General features: G+C 38.0%; 1 protein-coding gene across 4 annotated transcripts in view; it reads right to left on the bottom strand.

Annotated features, from left to right (window-relative positions):
- Positions 1-20,000, bottom strand: part of ZFHX4 (zinc finger homeobox 4) — a 149,779-nt gene that overhangs the window by 4,678 nt on the left and 125,101 nt on the right. For all 4 annotated transcript variants that reach the window (XM_064389743.1, XM_064389764.1, XM_064389761.1 and 1 more), the window contains exons 6-9: positions 14,436-14,569; positions 14,079-14,279; positions 11,592-11,709; positions 5,361-10,754 (exon numbers count right to left, since the gene is read on the bottom strand). In XM_064389743.1, coding sequence (XP_064245813.1) covers positions 5,361-10,754; positions 11,592-11,709; positions 14,079-14,279; positions 14,436-14,569 — 5,847 coding nt within the window. The remainder of the gene's footprint in view (positions 1-5,360; positions 10,755-11,591; positions 11,710-14,078; positions 14,280-14,435; positions 14,570-20,000) is intronic.

The raw sequence follows: 20,000 nt of genomic DNA, 5'->3' as shown, positions 1-20,000 counted from the left end.
GGGATGATATAACCCACACATCCTTCACCTAAGAAACCTGGTAATTATGGTGCTCACTACAAGTAATTAGATCTCAAATAAAAAGGAGTCTTTATCCAAATTGCTGGGGGGAAATGCAATAATAATAAAGAAAGATGTTTAGGTAAGTAAATATCAACAGGAAATGACCATTCAAAAAACTAGCAGCAATCAGGTCAATGCTATTCATTACTGGGACACCACACAGCTTACATTTTCATTTTTGAGAGTTGAGCTTTCTTTACCACAACAATCAGGTCAATGCAGTCTTTGCTGGGAAATAAGCGTAATAGCACTAAAGTACTTTAACACAGGAACTCTGCTGTTCTTGGTTTACTTGAAGCACGCAGGCATGACGTCCTCCACCTCATTAGAGAAAGCAACCTAAGGATGGACTGGTTCTGTGTGGAGGGTGCACACACACAAGAAGTATACCTCATAACTTAATGGAAGAAATCTTTTCTGTTTCAAGTACTAGATATAGTGCAGTGGCTGGTAACAGTCTATTAAAAATCAACTCCTGTGAGATGTATAGTTAGTCAGAAAATTAAATGATGGCACAGGGTAGAAAAGGTGACTGACTGTAAGAGGCTGTACATTACACCCATTGTCATTTTTTCAGGCAAGTCAGTTTTCTAGAGAAAAGAGCACACAAAGTGCGTCATGCACACGGAACTATAAAAGTGAAGTTATGTCAGGAACAGTCTACTAGTGCATGGATAAGAGAACAATAAATGCAGGCTCTGTAATGGAGGCTAGATAGGTATTAGCCACAAGGAAGCACTAATGGAGTGAACAAGAATAATGTTTAAATCATCAATATCCAGGTGCTTAGTGCTACTTAAGAATCAAGCAATTAGGATTCAAAAAGAATAATTATCAGATTTAACAAAGAGGCCATTTAATGTTTGTCACTGTGTCATTAGTCCTATTTAAACACTAAGGAGTTAAAATGCATTGTGAGCACGAATTAGATAGTACAGTGAAACAAGTCACAACAGCTATAATTAAAAAGTAGGTAATTGCCAGAGTTAATGCAGAATAACATTGAAGATGCTATTACTTGCTCCTATGCTTCCAACAGGAAGTAACAGGCAATTGTGTGTGGAGCCTGCTGAAAATATATGAAATTATAAAGAGTGTAGATGGAAAACACATGATTGATCCAGTTAATGTGAACTGTTGCCCCAGCTTTGTCATGGTTATTTAGGCTTGCCACCTACTTAGGATTTTTTCCAATTTCATTTTATTCTCAACCTCTTCAACCCTTGTACATTTTGATGTCTTCAGTCTAATCCCAGTAAGGATGCCTAGAACAGGTAAGATCTATTCCATTTTCCAGATATTCTTTGGAATTTAGTTGAAATACACATAATTCAGTGAAATATCCAGACAGATTGCTTTAGAACAGTGCAATCCACTTGTTTTTTTGGAAGGTAAATGTGGAATTAGTGTTTCCAAAACTAAATTTAAAAAACTGATGAAACTAATGCTTGATTTGCAGACACAAGAGATACAGAGTAGAAAATGTACTAATCATGAGCAAATATTCTAATCCTTATAATTATTTTAAGTGACTATCAAAGAGGAGAGACTTCTTTTTCACTTGGAGGAATGGGAGGGCTAAAAATATAAAAATGAAACTGCTACCAATGGGCCAAAAGCAAAGAGAGAACAGAATTTAATGCACTAACAAAAGCCATTGCTGCTGAATCAAATTTCTCTCTTGATAAGATTTCAAAACCCACTAAGTACATATTACCCAGTGATGTGTGCATTCTTGGAAAAAGCTGCTGTGAATCTTCAAGGCAGCCAAAGCTTAAGTGATGTGCAAAGAACCTATGGTAATGATGATGACATTAAAAGGTTCATAGAATCAGTATCAATAGCTAGAAGCAAGATGAAGCACTAGCTTTCTGTAAGGGATCATAGGCAAAACACAAAGCTAAGGAAAAAGTGAATGTGAATTTTAAGAACAGCTGAAAACAGCAGGTGAACTCTTCTATCTACAGTCACCTAGAAAATAAGAAGAAGCTTGAAGAACAAAGATGAGCTGAAACTAAAATTCTGTATGAATTAGAATTCCACCAAATAACAACTTATTAGAAACTATGCTGAGCAAACACTGCAGTAATTTTCAGACCTTGCTCAGCATTTGATGCCTATAAGATGGTAAAATTACATTATCTAGAAAAATATATCCCACGGGTGAGAGGATTGTGACACATAATCTCAGAACCACACGATAATTCTGACATTAAAACCCACTTGTTTAAGAACAAAACAACCGAATTTAAAGTTAATATATCCTTTTATTCAGAAATGAACTTATCTTGTTTTGCAAAACTTAATATTCACAAGTAATAATCTAGCTTAAGCACTACATAAAGAAGATAGAATGAACTGTAGTTTGAATCATTCCATCTTTTGCGAATTAGCATTATTTTCATGGGCTCCATTTCAAACCTTTTGTGAAAGCAAATACTGCTCTTAAAAAACCATAATACTTTGCAAAATTTAGCTTGGTTTTCTGTATTTTGGAAATCCATAAAAAATACTGGATGGTCAAACATGAAAGTGAAATCCCTTATAAACTTGTAATAACCAGTGAAACTAATCAGTGCTACTTCTCTGTCTAGAATGAGGAAAGTGAATCACAAAGAAGAATTTTAAGTATGATGTTTACAATTATGTTTCAATGCCTGTCTGAGTAAACACATTCTTTCAAAGTTAACTGATGTTAACATTGTCCCTTAAACAAATATGTAGGACAGAATGGATGGGCTTTGCTACAGTTATCAACCCCGTAAGAATCAGTAAAAACAAGTAAATACTTCAATCAATATAAGGGATCCCAGTGAGGCTTCTTCCGAAGTGTATTTTTGAGTTTGAGTCCTAGAGAGAAGAAATTACACACTTGCAGAGGAATTCACAAGAAGTAGACTTGAACTGTAAGACAGTGAGTCGTCAGGAAGCTTCAGCAAATCCTTCATGCAAAGAAGGATGCAGAGCAATTGTCCTGCTCGCTGAAAATATACATGCTGCAAGAAGAACTGTAGCCAAGGAAAAGCTTGCTTGGAAGCTTGCCTCCAAGAAGATACTTGTTAAATGGTTCCTAGCATCAAATATGAATGTGAGCTAGCAGACAGAGCAGGGTATGGAAGAAAATAGAAATGGGTTAATTAGGTGCAGAAAATACTAGTGTTGAGCATATACTGGAGCACATCTAAGTACGTTACTGTTTTTCTATGATGAATGATTAAAATAATCCTTCTTATTTTTTTTCTTTCCACTCACTATCACTGCTCCATTATGTATCATTAGGGAATGGAGATTTATGTATGCAAGTATTTTCCAGGCAACAAAAGGGGGATGTAGGGGCTGTTTAGCATATGGCAGAAGAGGAAGTTAACAACAAGATTCTAGTAGCTGGTTTACACAGTGGGCTTTGCCCACAATGGGCTAATTAACCTTAAGAAAATGAAAGATGAAAGAGGGTAAAAATCCATCTCAATTGGCAGTGCACTGTGCACGATATCAAAGAAGAGGTGTTTGGTGGAAATTAGAAAATCTGAATATGGAATTGTTATGGAACAGTCGGCCTCTAATAACGCATTCTGTATTATTAACAGAACAATTTACAGACTTTGAGGCTACAATGGTACCAGTGAGTTAAAGAGCATGAGGGAACATTCCTAGACACTGAGAGAAAACCTTCTGTAAATTTAAATAGATAGAAGCGTTGTGGACACTGTTTTGGCCTAGGCCAACTAGCTCCTCCTAAACAACTCCTGAGCACAGCTTAGAGGGTGGGTCCATGGGTTCACGACCATTCCCCAGACACACTTTGCATGGGAATTTCCCAGTATTGAAATAAAAGAATATATATCTAGCAAAATTTTTTGAGCCATGTAGACAAATCCTGAGTTTTCTGAAGCCTTTTTTACCTGAAGATCAACTTAGCCAAAGCTATTTAGCAAAGTTATATAGAGAAACCATATCTATAATTTTAATGAACAACAACCAGCCATTTTAGGACCAGGACACTGTATGCCATTAAGAAGGAAATACAGCACCTTTATATTTCCTTTATATGCAATCTCTGTGCCAATAACTGTTTGACAAAAGCCAGAGGGCACTCAGCCAGAGACTCCATTGTGGAAGGAAAGCCTCTCTGATCCAATGAAGAGAAAAACAAGATGCTTTGACCACCACTTAGGGAAACAATAACATGATCATCATCAATCAAAGTAGACCTGGGTAGTAGAGAAGACATTGCTACAGTCTCAGTATGTCTAATAACTCTGGTGTTTAAGACTTTATTTTACATGCCAAAGTGTGTTGCTTTCTAAAGCAAAGTTTAGAGATCAACAGCAAGCGGGATTACTGGATAAAATGAGGTGAGGGGTCTTAAGTAGCTTCCTAACTCTGCTGCGCACGTTTGATATGAATATGCAAAATTAGATGACTGTGAGAGCTTCAGTCTGCAAGGCAGCAGTCAAATGAACCTAGAGTGTGAAGCTGGAGCCCACTTCAAGAAACACATTAGGTTCATTCTTTGAGGACTAAAAAAACCCAGCCACAGAAAACTTGGTTCCTTAACATCAGTAAAACTTATTGCAAGAGGGAGTGCTTTCCAATGTGAGCAAAACCCAGAGTCACATGAGAGTCAAAACTGTCAGTAAAGTGAGTTAGGTGTTCTGTTAAAAGTGCAAGCCCAAATGAATAGGTACATGTCTGTAATGACTTTATAAACTGGAATTTGGATTACAATTGAAACTGCCTTTACAAATCACCTTCCACAAATCCTTTTTTATTCAGCAGGCAGTTATTCAGAAATATAACAGAGGGTCCTGGGCAGCATTTATATTAAATATTTATTCTGGATTAAACAACAGGTTGGAGTGATCTAAGGGATGAACCAATATCCCGATGAATTGACAATGTAAGAATCTATTTTGTGCTTAATGAGATATTACATCAAATATTTGCATACAAAAAATTACATACAAAATTCTAACCCATGTTTTGACTAAAGGAGTATCATTCAAAACAAATAGGTATAACAATTATATATTTCTATTTCTTTTGTCAGAAAAACCTGGTATTGGCTAAAAACATTTCTCTCGCTTTTTTTTTTTTTTTTTGAGAAGTCAGATGTATCATCCAGGCTTCAGCATCATTGGAGAAATGCACTGAGTATACCCCATACTTATTAGCTATTCACACAAGGCTAACAAGCACGATATGAATGCATAATATCCTTTGTCTTAGAAGGGGATGGTGACTGTGCAAGATGATCAAATTAATAAAACGAGAAAATCATCCCCTTATAGACTTACTGTTTGAACTTTGTGGAAATCCAGGTAAGGAGGATGGACCATTCATTCCAGGCAGAAGAACAGGAGGAAGGCCAGGGAGTCCTGGATAAGCTGCTGGCAAACTGATCCCATGAAGAGAACTGCTGTCCATCATGCCTGGCTGCTGTACTGTTAATCCTAGCACATCAGTAGCCTTCTTTATGCGATCCAATTCTTGCTGTGCCATCAGCTGTCGAACTGTTGTAGGAGCTAAATAATCTTTCTCCCGATCTAGCTGACTTCCCACAGTTTCTCTCACTTTAGTAATATGTTGTTTGGAGAAGATATGATCTCTTATGGACAAACGTGCAGAATATTTCACGCCACATAGAGAACATTCTGGCTTTGTCCCATCAGGTCCAGTCTGATTTATCATGAATGGCTTCCCTATGTTAATTTTGAACTTCTTTTCTTTAGCCCGGGCATTCTGAAACCAGACCTGAACCACACGTTTGGGCAGACCAATCTCATTCCCTAGCATTTCACATTCCTGCATGGTTGGAGTCCGGTAGTCACTAAAGCAAGCCTTGAGAACTTTAAGCTGAAGGTTACTCATTTGTGTTCGGAAACGTTTGTGGCCTGGCCGATCACTGTTTTTGGATTTAAAGGGATTGCTAGCTCCAAATGGGTTCGGTGAACTTGGATCAGCTATGCTTGAAGTTTCACTGCGGTCGGCATTATCATCAGGGTCATCAGTAATGTAGTAACTTTGGTCATGGTCGCCATCTTTTTCACTGAAGTGTATTGAAGGGCTTGTTAGGGAAAAGAGAAATTTATCATCAGTATTCTCATTTGTAGGTGTAGTTGCTGCTTTTGGTAATGTGTCATTCACAAGCGGTTTTGGTTCTTTGGGGGGTGATGCAGGTTTTGCATCCCCTGAACTGCCAGTTGTGCTTTCCATTTCATTGTTACCCTCATCCCCTGTTGTGGCATCACTAATTGCTGTATTAATTGATGAAGTCTCATCAAAGTCAGTCTTGTTTTGATCATATCCAGAGTCAGCAGGAGGGGCATTCAAATTTTCTATATCCTCACTAGACTCTGCTTTAAAAGAAGAAGGACTTAAAAGGTTCTTCGGTGACATTTCTGCAGTTTTGCTAACAGGGGTTGATACAGTGGAGGCTAATTCATTTTCGCTTGATAATTCAGTTTTTGCTAATGATAGCGATGGATAATCAAAAAATATGTACTTTTGTGGACTTTCTCCTCCATCTTCATTTGATATCAAAGGACTTGGAGGCAAACTGTAGCCGGCCTGTTTTCCTTCGTTCCAATGTCGGGAGCGGATGTGACTTTCTAAAGCAGATTTTGCTTTAAACAGAGCTCGACAAAAAGGACATCTTTTATGTGACTGGGCTGGACCAACTGCACGAAATTGTCCCTTTCTTTCCCGGGCTCTTGTGTTCTGAAACCAGACTTGTACGACTCTCTTTTTCAGTCCCACTTCACGTGCAATATGATCTAGCATCTTTCTGGTGGGATTGGAATCTAGCAGGTACTTTTCATAGAGTATTTCCAGCTGCTCTGGAGTAATTGTAGTTCTTAAACGCTTATCACGATGTTGATCTTCTCCACTGTTTCCTCCCTCCTTCTCACTACAGTTATTGTCCTCTTTATCATCTAGTTTCCGTTTCAGGGAACCAGAAACTGTAGCAGGGTGTGCTGTATGTGATGACCCAGTTTGTGGTGGCATCTGAGCAAGAGAACTGTTAAGTAACTGTCCAGTCATCAAAGGATTATTTGGGTCAAATATCATGTACGGCATATCCATTGGTCTTTCTAAAAACTGTGAGTGAAGAAATTGGTTTTGAGCTGCTAGGAAATGCATGTGCTGGTGCTCTTGCCAAAGTTCTAGAGTTGGAAAGGCAACTGTACACTGATCACACTGATACTGTAATAACTGAGGAGGTAGACTGTTCTGTAGAGAAGTCATTGAAATTGGCAAAGGACTGGAAGGAACAGGTGTATTTTGTGATGCAGAAGGAGGTCTCCCTACAATCTGGGGTTGCTTTTGTTGTGGCGGTTGAGAAGCTGAGGGCTGAGGGTCAGAAGTTGTTACTGGAGTAGACTGTACTGGTTTGGTGCTTTGGGAAGGTGTATCTGTTTGTTTAGAGGTGGTTTCATTTTGTTTTGGTTTTTCTGTGGACTCTGGTTTAGGAGAAGCCTTCTCAGGTTCTGGTTTGGGTGATGGAATCAAAGGAGTACTAGAACCAGAGCCAGAGCTTGCTGCTGTGACTGTCAAGCTTTTTGACGAGTCATTTTGGCCAGAAACTGTACAGTTCTTATACACTGTTTGATCAGAGGCATCCATAGAGTCTTCAGTTTGGCTTTCATCTTGAGCATCATCATCTTCATCTTTATAACACTGTTTTTTCTGGTGTGTAATTAAATCAAAGATCCTGGGAAAAACCACACTGCACTTTTTGCACTGATACTGCATGTTACTGGTTCGGATGTAGCGCTCATTCGTCAGTTCCCTTTTCTCATTGTCTTTAGTTTCAGCTTGATTTTCATAACTTTTGCGAGCTTTTTGTCGTGCATTTTGGAACCATACAACAATAACTCGAGTAGGTAGGTTAAGTACAGTCGAAAGCTGTTCAATTTCATCATCCTTTGGATAAGCATTTGTGTCAAAGAAGTCTTGGAGGACACGAAGCTGGTAGTCAGTAAACCGAGTCCTGGATGACCTCTTGCTGAAAGATGCATCAGACTTGTAGGGTTCTACAGCTGATGGTTGAGGATCTATTCTGATATCTTCCAATACTGTTATAGGAGGATTGCTGAAATTATATGGTGAATCCTTATTTCTCTGTCGTTCTTTAAACAGCGTATTTCGAAACCAGTGCTTGATAACTTTCTGTGAAAGACCAGATTTCTCAGCCATTTCTTGGATCTGCTCTTCACTTGGAGAATTGTTAATATCGAAATAAGCCCGCAAGATTTTTAACTGGTCATCTGTGATTCTTGTACGTGGACGCTTGAACTGAGAGTGCCGCAGGAAATTGGGATCTAATCCCAGCTGCTGCTGGCAAAGCTGCGTAAGATCGGCAGATAAAGTATCCATTGGTGGCAGCTGGAGGGCAAGCTGAGGAGGCAGGGCAGGGTGTTGCACTGGCTGCATCATAATTGGAGGGAAAAGTGGGAGATCAAGTGAAACGGGAAGCTGGACTTGAGGTGGGGCTGATGGTGGTGGTGGAGGAGGTGGAGGTGGTGGTGGAGGAGGCGGTGGTGGAGGTGTAGGTGGTGGGGCCTGCAAAGGTGTGGGAGCTGTGTTTTGAATTTTTCCAGCTCCAGCTGAAGAAGGCTGAGAAGGAGTTGGAGGAGGAGGAGGAGGAGGTGGTGGCGGAGGTGGTGGTGGAGGCGGTGGCGTTTCTGGAGAAGATGGAGAAATTGGATAAAGTTTGTCATACGCCTCCCTGTACTGTCGGGCAAATTTTTCTAATGCTCCATATGGAAAAAAATGTCCGTGCACGTGTTCTTGATGACTCTTCAAAATAAGAATGTTGGAAAAAAGCTTACTGCAGGTTCCACACTCCAGTTTGTCTGTGTTTTCACCATCCCCAGTCTTGCTTTTTTTCTGCACTTTCTGTCTGTTCTCATTGTATTGGATAACTAACTCAAACCCAAAGTTCTCCAGCAAAGCCTTGGCTGCATTCCCCCTTGCTCCAGAAGCTATTCTGGGTGGTGGGATGGCTGGTTCTGAGGATTTTGGCTTCTTCATATCTTTGTTTTCTTTTAGTCCTTCATTCTCATTAGTAAATTCTTGCTTTGGCTTCTCGTGTTTTTCAGAAATTTCTTCTGACTCCTTATATGATGGCATATCCTTTATCAGCTGGCAGTCTGTACTTACTAAGGTATTTTGCTCTGCTTTCATCAGCTTACTACTTTGCTGCTGCTGCTTTTGGGACTGAAGTTGGGGTTGGGTGGACTGATACTGCTGCGCCTGTTGCTGCAGGATCTGTAGCTGGGTTTGGCCAACATGGTGCTGAGTTTGTATCTGCTGCTTCAAATCTTCAAGCAGTGATCCTGTCATACCAGCCATCCCAGGCATACCAAACGTGGCAGAACCAGGCAAACCCAGATCTGGGCTTAAGCTAAATTCTGTCCCAGGTATATAGAATGGGAAAAGGAACTGAGGCTGTTGAAATTGGAGCAGTGCTTCTGGTGTCATTGGAAAGTGAGGCAAAAAAGCTGGATTTAGAAACTGCGGTTGAAAGAACGCAGCTTGTTGTTGCAGTTCGTGCTGTAGTTGCATTTGAAGTTGTGCTGGTGACTGGGGTGGGTGATGTGTAGGCTGAGCAGAAATTAATTCAGAAGCTTGCTTTTTATTTAATTCTTTGGCATCTAAATGTGTTTCTTTGCTGTTAACTGCTGGTAAGGTCACAGATTCTAGCATTCCTTGGCTGGGGCTGTTCACATTCCCTGCTACACTATTACCGCTACTTATATTACCACTTGGTTCTAGCTTTGCAGCCCTTGCCTTTGTCTGATGAAGCACAGATCTCATATGGATTTCCAATGTAGAACTTTGGCTATACGCAACATTACAAATGCTGCACTTGTAGGGTTTGTTGTCAGTGCTGCTGTTGGTTTCTTGAGGGACAGGACTTGACGCTTCCTGCAAAACCTTTTTGAGTTTATGCAGATGGGACACAGAGTTATAGTGGACCAAGAGAATGTTCTTTTGGGTGAAAGACTCTTTACACACCGTACACTTGTATGGGCGAGATGGATCTAGAAATTTTTCCATAGTAAAATTTGGCCCTTTTCTAAAAGGTAAGGTCCGCTTTGGTTCCGAGCCCATATCATCTGGAATAGAGCTACTATCACTTCCTACAGGACTTGCTTTACCTTCCTGGTCCATCTCATAATCTCTTTCTATTTCCTGTTCTAGTGCATGATCGTCTTGTGCCATACTTTCACTTTCTCCCCACAGTTCACCATTGACAGGTAAAGATGCACACAGCTGCTGAAGTTCAGCTTCATTGAGTTCAGGGTGGCCTGCTTCCAAGTGTTTTTTTAAAGCCTGGAATGTACGGAAGCTACGTTGGCAAAGGCTACACATGGTAGCTGCCCGGATAGCATGGTACTGGGAATGTATCTGAAGCTTCTGCATAGTCTTAAAGGCCAAGCTACAATGGTTACAGCGGTACTTATAGACATGGCGGTCAGAAACAGACAGCTGTTGCTTCTTCTGCTGCTCACTTAGCTGGTCTGTCATAGAGTCAGTGGTCTTTATATCTTTACTGCTGCTCTTATTCCAATCTGGTGTTTCAGCAGATTCCTTAGGTGGCTTCTGTTCCTCAGTCTTGATTTCCACTCCAGTTTTTGATTCATCGATCCCAGGGGTACTTTTCTCATCCACAGGACTTTCACCTAGTTGGAGAAAGTGAAGTGTCTTTTACACAAGTACAAGAGAAAGCACACAGTATTAATTTTAATTTATTTTTTCATCAGAAATCAAGAAAGGCACCTAGTATGCCATGTGTCAGCTTAGTAAAATTCAACAACCTGTCCTTGTCTCAGAAAATAAAGTGGGCAGGACAAACAGGAGTTTAAAAAAAGGAATAAAACCCATACACAATGATCAGATTGGCAATGGCATTTTGCTGAGCAGTGGCATAGGGCTTTTGGGCTTTTCTTTGCCAGAAGGTAGAAGTTGATTGGCACAATGGGAGATCCAAACAAGAAAAGGAAATAAAGAATAGGAAAGAGGGAAAGAGTAGAACAATGAGGACAACAGATAGGACAGATGATTAAAAAGAGGATGATAGTGGTCAGAGAAAAGAGGGAGCAGCATGCTGTGACAACTAGCAAAACTTCCCAGTGCATAATACAGTAAGTGTCCAGGATCAGAAACCTGCTACTGGAAATTAAGACAAAATCACTTACCTAATATTCCCCATTGATGGTGAAAGCTCCACTTTCTTTTGGGACTGAGTCTTATTTGCTGGTTAAACAAGGAAATTCTTGCTCTCAAAGTGGCTAGGCACTGCTGTTTGATTTTGCCTCCACCAAAAGCAAGGAGTCTGGCATACATGTGCTTCCTGCCAACTCAGCCAAATTCAGACCCCTTGCTACTTTTTTTTTTTTTTTTAAATCTCTGTGGCTATAAGCAAGCCAGACAAAGATTCCCTTTACTAAGTAACGAGTAGTTTTATTTCTAAATTGCCCATGCCTAGCTTTTACATGTCTGGGCTTTTTCTTGCATACCTGGATATTTCCCAGATCCCTCAGCTGTAATGGTTGCAGGTGTGTCACGTTCAGATTTCTCTGAAGCAGTTGCTGGCAATAGCATACTATTGGGCATCATGACATCTGGTACAGGAACCTTTAAAAACCAAGAATATGGTATTATTACAGAAAAAGTCCCACTATTTAATAGTATACAACAGTATGAAATTATAATTCAAAAGATCTACCATATCTGGATGACTGTCAGAAACAAGATCCTGATTCAGTCCTTGATTATGGTTTCTGACAGATCATAACCCAGAGCATCATCTGTGTCTTGGTGGAGAATCAACTCAAAATAATTCACAATAAGGGGATGCTATAGAACTACATGCACTCAATATTTCATTGGTCTCAGTATCACCACAAGGAAGGTTTTGCTGACTTTGCCAGGGTCATTGGATTTGTCAGAGGAATTCTCCTAGGATATCCTCCAAAGACAGAGATCATGTTGAGATGTGGTCACCAGTCAGTCTTTCACTAAGGGCATTCCCACTTTTCTTCACCTGTATTTTTTTTTACACAAATGGTGGACATTCCATTATCTTTAAAAGAAAATTATGTTTATTTCAATAGGGACGTAATTTATTTCTATTTAAAATTAGATTTTTTTCTCTTTCTTGACTTCAGATACTTTTTGTATCATCTTCAGATTGCTTTGTCTGTTGAGTTACGCTTTCAAATTATAGACAGAAATCTTTAAAGGATCTACTCTTAGTCTAGTAGTACTCAGTTTAGCTAAGTTGATATGAATATCAACTTGCTCAACATTTAATGTTTTTATTTTACTTTGATCTTTAAAACAAATCTATATCAGAAATACAGGACTGTCCTATTAAGACTTAGCAAGTTTAAGTTCAAGCTCCTGCACTACCAGATTATGTATAAATAATCTTGGGTAAATCAATACAGACGGTGCTGCAGCTCCTCATCTCTAACAGAAGGATAGGACTTCCTTCATACAGAGGTAAAAAGATTATCCACAGAAGAGATTTTTGAGCTGTAAATAAATAATGAAAGCTACATTCATTATGAGATATGAGTAGAAATATCTTTTGTTTCTCTAACACTGGATGCATAAGAATGACATATATATACGCATACATATACACAAATTGCCTCTTGGAAAAAATATTCTAGATGTTTAAAAAAAAAAGCCACCCGGGTTTAGTATATTTGTGATTTAAACACAGCATTAATAGCATCCTCTCACAGGACTAATGATTTTGAGTTTACTTGGTAGGGAAGGTCTTTAAAAAAAATTATGTAGAGAACTGTAAATGTCTCAGAGGGAAAAAATTTGCTATAAATGGTATTTACTTTTTTGTCAGATGGTTTAGTTATGGACAGAGAATATTAGTGTTAGCAATGATGACAATTCCAATTATTAAGGTTATGTTTTACAATCTTTTCCCTGGGAAACACTGGGGTTCTTTCCCCCTCAGAAACACAGGGACAACTCCCCAGCACCTGATGAGGAAAGATTTCAAAGTTGCTTCATTATCAGCATAGGGAATCAGGAAGGACTTGAGAAGAAAGCTAGTGCTGCTCAATATGGAAGGGGCAGATTTTCCATATTTTTCCATTTTCATAAAAGGGTCTGTGAAAGTTAAACTTCTGCATTTTCCTTCCAGCAGGCCAAAACTACATGGTCTGTCAGAGCTATAATTTCTAGAAAACCAAGGAAAAGGAAAGAAGTTCCCCAAGTGTGTATTTGCCCCTCAGCTCTAAACACAAGGAACTCTAGACCTTCAGTCAAGAGGCCTCAATTCTTTCTAATATTTTTACCACTTTAGTTGGGAATGAGCTGGTGGATTTACAACCACACCTATATACATGAAGGAGTCATCTATGAATACAGATGTAAATACTTAAGGAGTTGGATCACTGAGATTTCCAAGTACATTTCCATCTAAGAAGGCAACAAAACCAGAGCCAGTTTGTCTTAGGAGGTCTGTTTTCTAACTGAATTTATGCTGTAATAACAAATAAGTACAAGAGCTGATTGTGTTTTACTGACATTGTTTTGAAAGGATATTTGAACTGCTGTTTTACAGTGAATTTCATGTAATGTAATGTGCAGTAGAGATATACACAGGAATCCTTCTATGTTTGGGAACTAAATTCTTCAGGGAGTTCCTATTACTTTACAAACAGAAGTCACAATACTTCTGACCCCTGGATATTATTAGACCAAATTTTCACGTATGCACTTAGAGATATCAACTAGCTTAACTTTTCTAAGGTTAATGTCAGTGAGGAACCAAAGGCTTTTTGCACCTGTGAAATCCACCTTCAGCCATTTTCCCAAGGGACAGCAGTCACTGGCTGAGCTAACAAGGGAACCCAAGAGTTCTGACCCACTCCTCTCCTCAGGCTTCCTGAACACTATGTCACAACAAATACATTGCCCACAAGGCCCAAGAATGTTTGTGTAGCATGTGCATCAGTATTTGGAGCACTTACTGTCATGAGCAGTTTCTCCACACAGTCAGGGGACACACTGTGCAGATGGGTCAAATGAAGCTGGAGATGCATTTTGTTGCTGAGGACATCTTGGCAGAGGGGGCAGCAGATAACAGGTTGCATTGAATGCTGTGACAGGACATGCATCTGGATACGATTTGGGTCCCTACCATTGTAGTTACAATAAGGACATTGATAGAACTGAAAAAAAATCAAGTTAAGATGCAGGCTATTAGTCAATGTGCTTTTTATAACTTGCTGATATAGCTATTTTAACAGCATATCATCTCTGTTTCATTCTTGAGTTATTTGAAAAAGAGTTCTAGAATGCAATTAAATTGTTACATTTCCTTTTACCTGCTCATGACAAAATTTATTGTCCTCTGGAGGCTTTGATTTTTTAGCTGCGCCATCCTCTTCTTTTGCCAGAAGAAGCTGTTGTGTCCCTACCACAGTATTCGCTTTTGGTTCCTTCTCTGGTGTGACTATTCCTGTTTTGAAAACATAATTTTTGAGAACATGTTTTAAGCTTAAAAATATCTTGGTTTACAAAGAGGCTCTGACTTCAAAGGTCTGTATTGTCTTTGAGGGTCTTTTTTTTGTTTGCTTGCTTGTTTTTTAAACACTGAGAAAAAAATAAAGATGAATAAAACAAGTCTGGTAAGCACAAAGGTGAAAATACACTTTTATTCTTTATACTCTATAAATACATTTAAAAATGGACTCTTCTCTACTGTTTAGATAACCCTAGGTTGCCTTTAAAGATTAATCAATAATGTTCTTTCTTTAGCAGCTCAGTATGAATTTGTCTATTACATTAAAACAAATCAGCTTTTGCTTAAAAAGCCTGTTTTCCAAATAATTAATTTGCTGCTGTTTAATTACCCTCTCTCTTTTCTAAACTGTCTGAGCAATATGATTATTGTGCTGTTTTGATAACTCCTGCCTGGTTACTATTCTGAAGCTAAATATAGCGAGGCTTTAAAAGAAATACTGTGGAGAATAGGATTTCAGAGCTAACTTAATATTAATTATATACAAAGATCAGTCATTTGGGATTGCTTTAGATGTTTACACTGTGAATTTTTATAGTCTGGCATTTGTGATCAAAACCAGAATATAATTGTTTACTATAGATAGTTGTACTATTAAGTATTAAATACTATATTTAATATTATGCCTGAGCTAGCTGTGTAATGTGGCCCAGTCTTGCACACATCAAAGAAAAGAGTGCAATTCTAATTTCCCAGTCCATCAGAAAATTCTTTCCAGCGTCAATTTGCCAGATAATCTCTTCTGCTAGGCTGGATATTACAAGAGCATTGGGTAGGCATGTCACATACATCTCACGACAAACACAAAACCTCATTTACCAACCATTCCAATCTCATCATAGTGCGGCATCATCTGACCTTTTTTCTGCTGTTTATTATGAGTATTTCTAATTTTAACTTTCAATTTTCACCATCTTCCAGTCAATTTGCAACTAAATTATTTCCAGGGTGAGGACACTATCACTGGACACTGGGTGCAAATACATCTTGAAATGCAATGAAGCTAAACCATTGATTGCTATCAGACCCAACGTAAATATATAGTCCAGGGGTAATCTGATTGTATGCTGTGCATGAAGATTTATCTTGATTTTTTTCAATCCACATAAGGTTCATATAAATGAACAAATTGCACCTCATTGCACAATAACCTAGGATTAATTTAAAAATAAGGTCATGGACATTTTGGCAACAAAGTAAACAAAAACAAAGAAAACACAAATTCAAAAACTTTTTATTATCATTATTTTCATATAGACTTTATGCATTATTTGATCTTACAAAGACAACATTAAAGAGAAGCAGAATAAGAGAGCAGTTTTCAAGCTAAACACCAAATCCTCATGGTAAAATAATAACTAATTGAAAACTGAATCATACAGGGGCATTTTCTGAAGGGTGCTTTAAAAAATCCAAACCAACAAGCATAAAACATATTTTATGACTTACACCTTAATGGTGATTTCCCCACACTTTGACTTTCATTCCTAAGCTGTTAATTATTTCTTTTGATGCAATTTAGGCCAGTAATTTTTGCATGTTCTAGTTCAAATTAAAGCTTATTCCTGCCATATTTCCCTATTTATATATTCATCAATTCATCATCATATGTTTATCATCTGAAAAAGTCCCTTTTTTCATCATATATATTCAATTCATCACCATTTGTTTATCATCTGAATAAGTCTCTTTTTGGACCCCCCTGAATTTTTGTACTCTCAGGAACAGATTTCGGAGGCCTCTTTTAGACTGCTCAGTCACTGTTGGGCCAACAACCCAAAGGACTACCTATGTTTAAAGGTAAAATCTAAGTGATGAAATCACATAAAGCACCATTTTATTACTCACTTTGCTTTATGACTATAAATAGAGTATTCCCTTGTCTATCTGTGTTTACATATTATTTAAGTATCTTAACTGTGAGAATTATGGGAAGTAAAAAAGTGACATACTATATTAAGAGAGAAAGGTTGTTTCTTAGGTTTTAGAACAACAGATTCAAATTATTAACCTCATTTTATTTCCAACTGTCAGAAACATCTCTACTGTTTCTTTCTTTACAATATGTCACTTTTAAAATATCCTTTTTAAAGACAATTGGGCCAGAATCTCAGTTGATGTAAACGGACATTGTTATACTGGAAGCAGCTGAATTTAAAAACAAAATGAAAAAGTTCTGCCTTCCCTTCATCACACTAGATTGTTTTCAACTGGTTGTTACAGAAATTACAAACCAAGTTCTCCTTCAAAATTTACTTGTGAAAATGCATCTGTGTTTTGGCACTGCTAGTGAAATTTATCTTGAAGTGTACTCTGTGTGCGCCTGGGCACACACAAGGTTAATATTACACATCATCTTCCACCACAGGATGGAATAACTTAATTACTTCAAAGGGCCTATAATAATCATGAAACACATAGTTCTTGTTTCTATAAAAACAAGGGGGGTTTTTTGGTTAAATTTCTTTTGCGGTTAATATAATAAAACAGTGGAGTTATAAAACACTGTGCTGGGGTCAATAAATGCATAACAAAGCACAGCTTTTTACAATGTTTACTATGGTATTTATATAAACTGTCAAAGTTTACAGAGGCTTTGTTGTTTTTGTTGTCGTTTGGCTCTGGATTCATTCAACCTCAAGCACTGTTACTTATATGACTGAAGCTGCATCTGGCCAATAGTAATGTGACTGAGTCTGGGACTTACGGTGAGCTTTAAAGAAAAGAAAAAGGGTGGTTGATTTTGCCCTCTGGCATAGAGGAATCACTTGCCCCTGCACATGGAGAAGACCAGAGTCCCAGAGCCACAGCACACATGACAAAAGCAGAGTTCAACTTTTTATCCAGTGGTCGAGGTACTACCACTCAGCTCCTTGTCTCGCTGCATCATCGCTCTGCTTTCCATGCTCAATTTGCTGTTTCAGGGAGCTTTGGTGGAAAAGCTGTAAACACCTATGGTCTTCTAGAAAGGGTATCAAAGGAGGAGGGAAAGAGAATAGAAAATCTCCTGGTTTTGAGCACACTGTGTGCATTCTTTTCATAGCTATACTTTCCACTGTCATGCCATTCTTACCAGGCAGTTGTAGGAAAAGACTAAATCCAGTTGTTATCCACGTTTTAAATACTAAATTTTTATTCTTGAGACACATTATTTGTAGGTTTGGTGGGTTTTTTTTTGCAATTGTGAAACACATCGGAAATTCTTTTTATAATATAAAATACACATCTTATTTTAGATGAATAATGCAATTTCAATACATTTAGCTCAAAAAGTAAGTTTAATTATAAATAAGTGCCATGAAATAGACTAGGCAATGATTGCCTGTCAGTAACAGAATTATTTAACTTGTGTAGGATTGCTAATATAAAAATGACACTATTCACTGCAATTCAAATGTCATCACCTTTGTAATAAACACTGAAGCCCCAAAATAAAAATATTTGTGTGACTAATAGGAAGGAGAAAGTTAATAAAATACATATACTAGTGACAAAAAAAAATCCTGCAAAAGCCATGATAAAACCACTATTTTCTTATTTATAAACCATTGTATTTGATAAAGATTGCATAATTTAAGACTTCTGACACATCAGATGATGTTATTCAGACTCAAAATAATTCTAAAATTATAATTACTGGTAGAGTATTCTTTCTAATTAGAGTAGAATGAAAGGATAATTTTCATTGCAATAATGAAGGTTAATTTCCATCCTTCCTCATGTTTACTACCTTATTAAAAAGTGCTCCCCTTAGCCATGGCAGAGACATATTACATTTTCAATGCAAATGTATTAATCTGGATAAATTCCATATTAATTCTTGCACTGCATAGAGCTGTAATTTGGATTATAATTAATCTAAAGTGGCACTAGATTTAAATGACAATATAAATGAGGCATTAGTAGGCTTTTCTATTCTGAATGAATATTCAACAAATATAACTTGCATATTGCCAAGTCGCATTTTGAAAGCTCTTCTCCTTGAGATAAGGTAAGCAACGCAGCACAACAGCTTACACAAACACACTGTTACTAAATACATGTTAATCCTTTCTTGTCTAATAGATTCTATGCTAAAGAAGGGTCACACCACTTTCCTGTCTAACTTGTTAGTATTGTGATTAATTTATTGGTTTTCCTGAGATTTCTTTGGCAAGACTTGCAACACTCAATCCATGAGAAAGCCCAAATTAACATTCAATTATACAGAAGCAGTTATGCAGTCATTAGAAATACTTGTCAGCTCAGTGAAAATTAAGATGATGGTTGGAATGTTACATATATAGAATTAATTTAGATTAGGAAAATAAAATTTTCCAAAAGATTCAGGGTTTTACAGTACAAACTATTTTCTGCAAAGCACAAAGGCAATCATGTATTTCAGCCCTCGTTTTTATATGAATCTTACTGCAAAGTTATTTGTGTAATTGCTGGCACGGGAATGCAGAACAATTATGCTGTTTTTTGTAGTGCACCCAGTAGGCATCTGGATATAGGTTTGTCCTAATTAAACTTGGCCCTTATGAGTGGCTAATCCTGATGGAATTTTGAGAATCCCCCTTCAGTATTTTTTTTTCTAGATTCCATTTTCTTCTCTTTTCTTTTTTTTTTTTTTGGCTGGAGCTTTAATACCATATTCTTTCCTAAACAACTATAAATGGACCAGCCTAAGAAAAAAGAGAGGGCTGCTAAATTCCCTGAAGTGGATCATATTGTCCCCTAGACGAAGCGTATGGTAGGAAATGTGGGCTGCAAGTGGCCGTCACCCCTCTCCTGGGGAGTGTCCAGGCCAGCCCCTGAGGAGACTGCACAGAAGGACTTGTGACAGCCTGGGAGCATGGCTTTACTGCACTGCAGATGGTTTTGACCAAGTCAGAGAGCCAGCCAAGGGGAATATATATTTTAAACCACAACACAGCTTCTTGCTCAACATCATCCTTGTCATCATCGGCCTTCCCTCAGTCTCTTGATCTCAAAAAATAAAGTGACTGAAGAGCAGCCGAGGTTGTAAACTGTGATGGGTACTGACCTTAGCCCGTCAACAAGCAAACTTAAAGGAAGCTTTAATCTTTAAGTCAGTCTTCTGAACTGACTTGGCATGGAAAGGGCCATCTATAATTTTTTTTTTTTGGAAATAAATTCAAAAATGTTTAATATGTAAAGAGCAAATTGCAGTATGGGTGAATTTGGGTGTAAAGGAACTCAGATGTAAAATGATATTTTTTCTACAACTATATGTCTTTATGGATAACACAACCTCCTTTGTATGCTGCTGTCATCAGCATACAAGGAAAAGATATATGACTACCTGAAACTAATAGGCTTCAACCTGTTTCAGCACTTCTTCTGCTTCAGTGAATCCAACATA

This window comes from Passer domesticus, chromosome 1 (assembly GCF_036417665.1).
Source record: "Passer domesticus isolate bPasDom1 chromosome 1, bPasDom1.hap1, whole genome shotgun sequence".
NCBI classification, from domain to species: domain Eukaryota; kingdom Metazoa; phylum Chordata; class Aves; order Passeriformes; family Passeridae; genus Passer; species Passer domesticus.
Note: the sequence above shows the minus strand (reverse complement) of the source record. Positions and strands in the feature narration are given on the sequence as shown.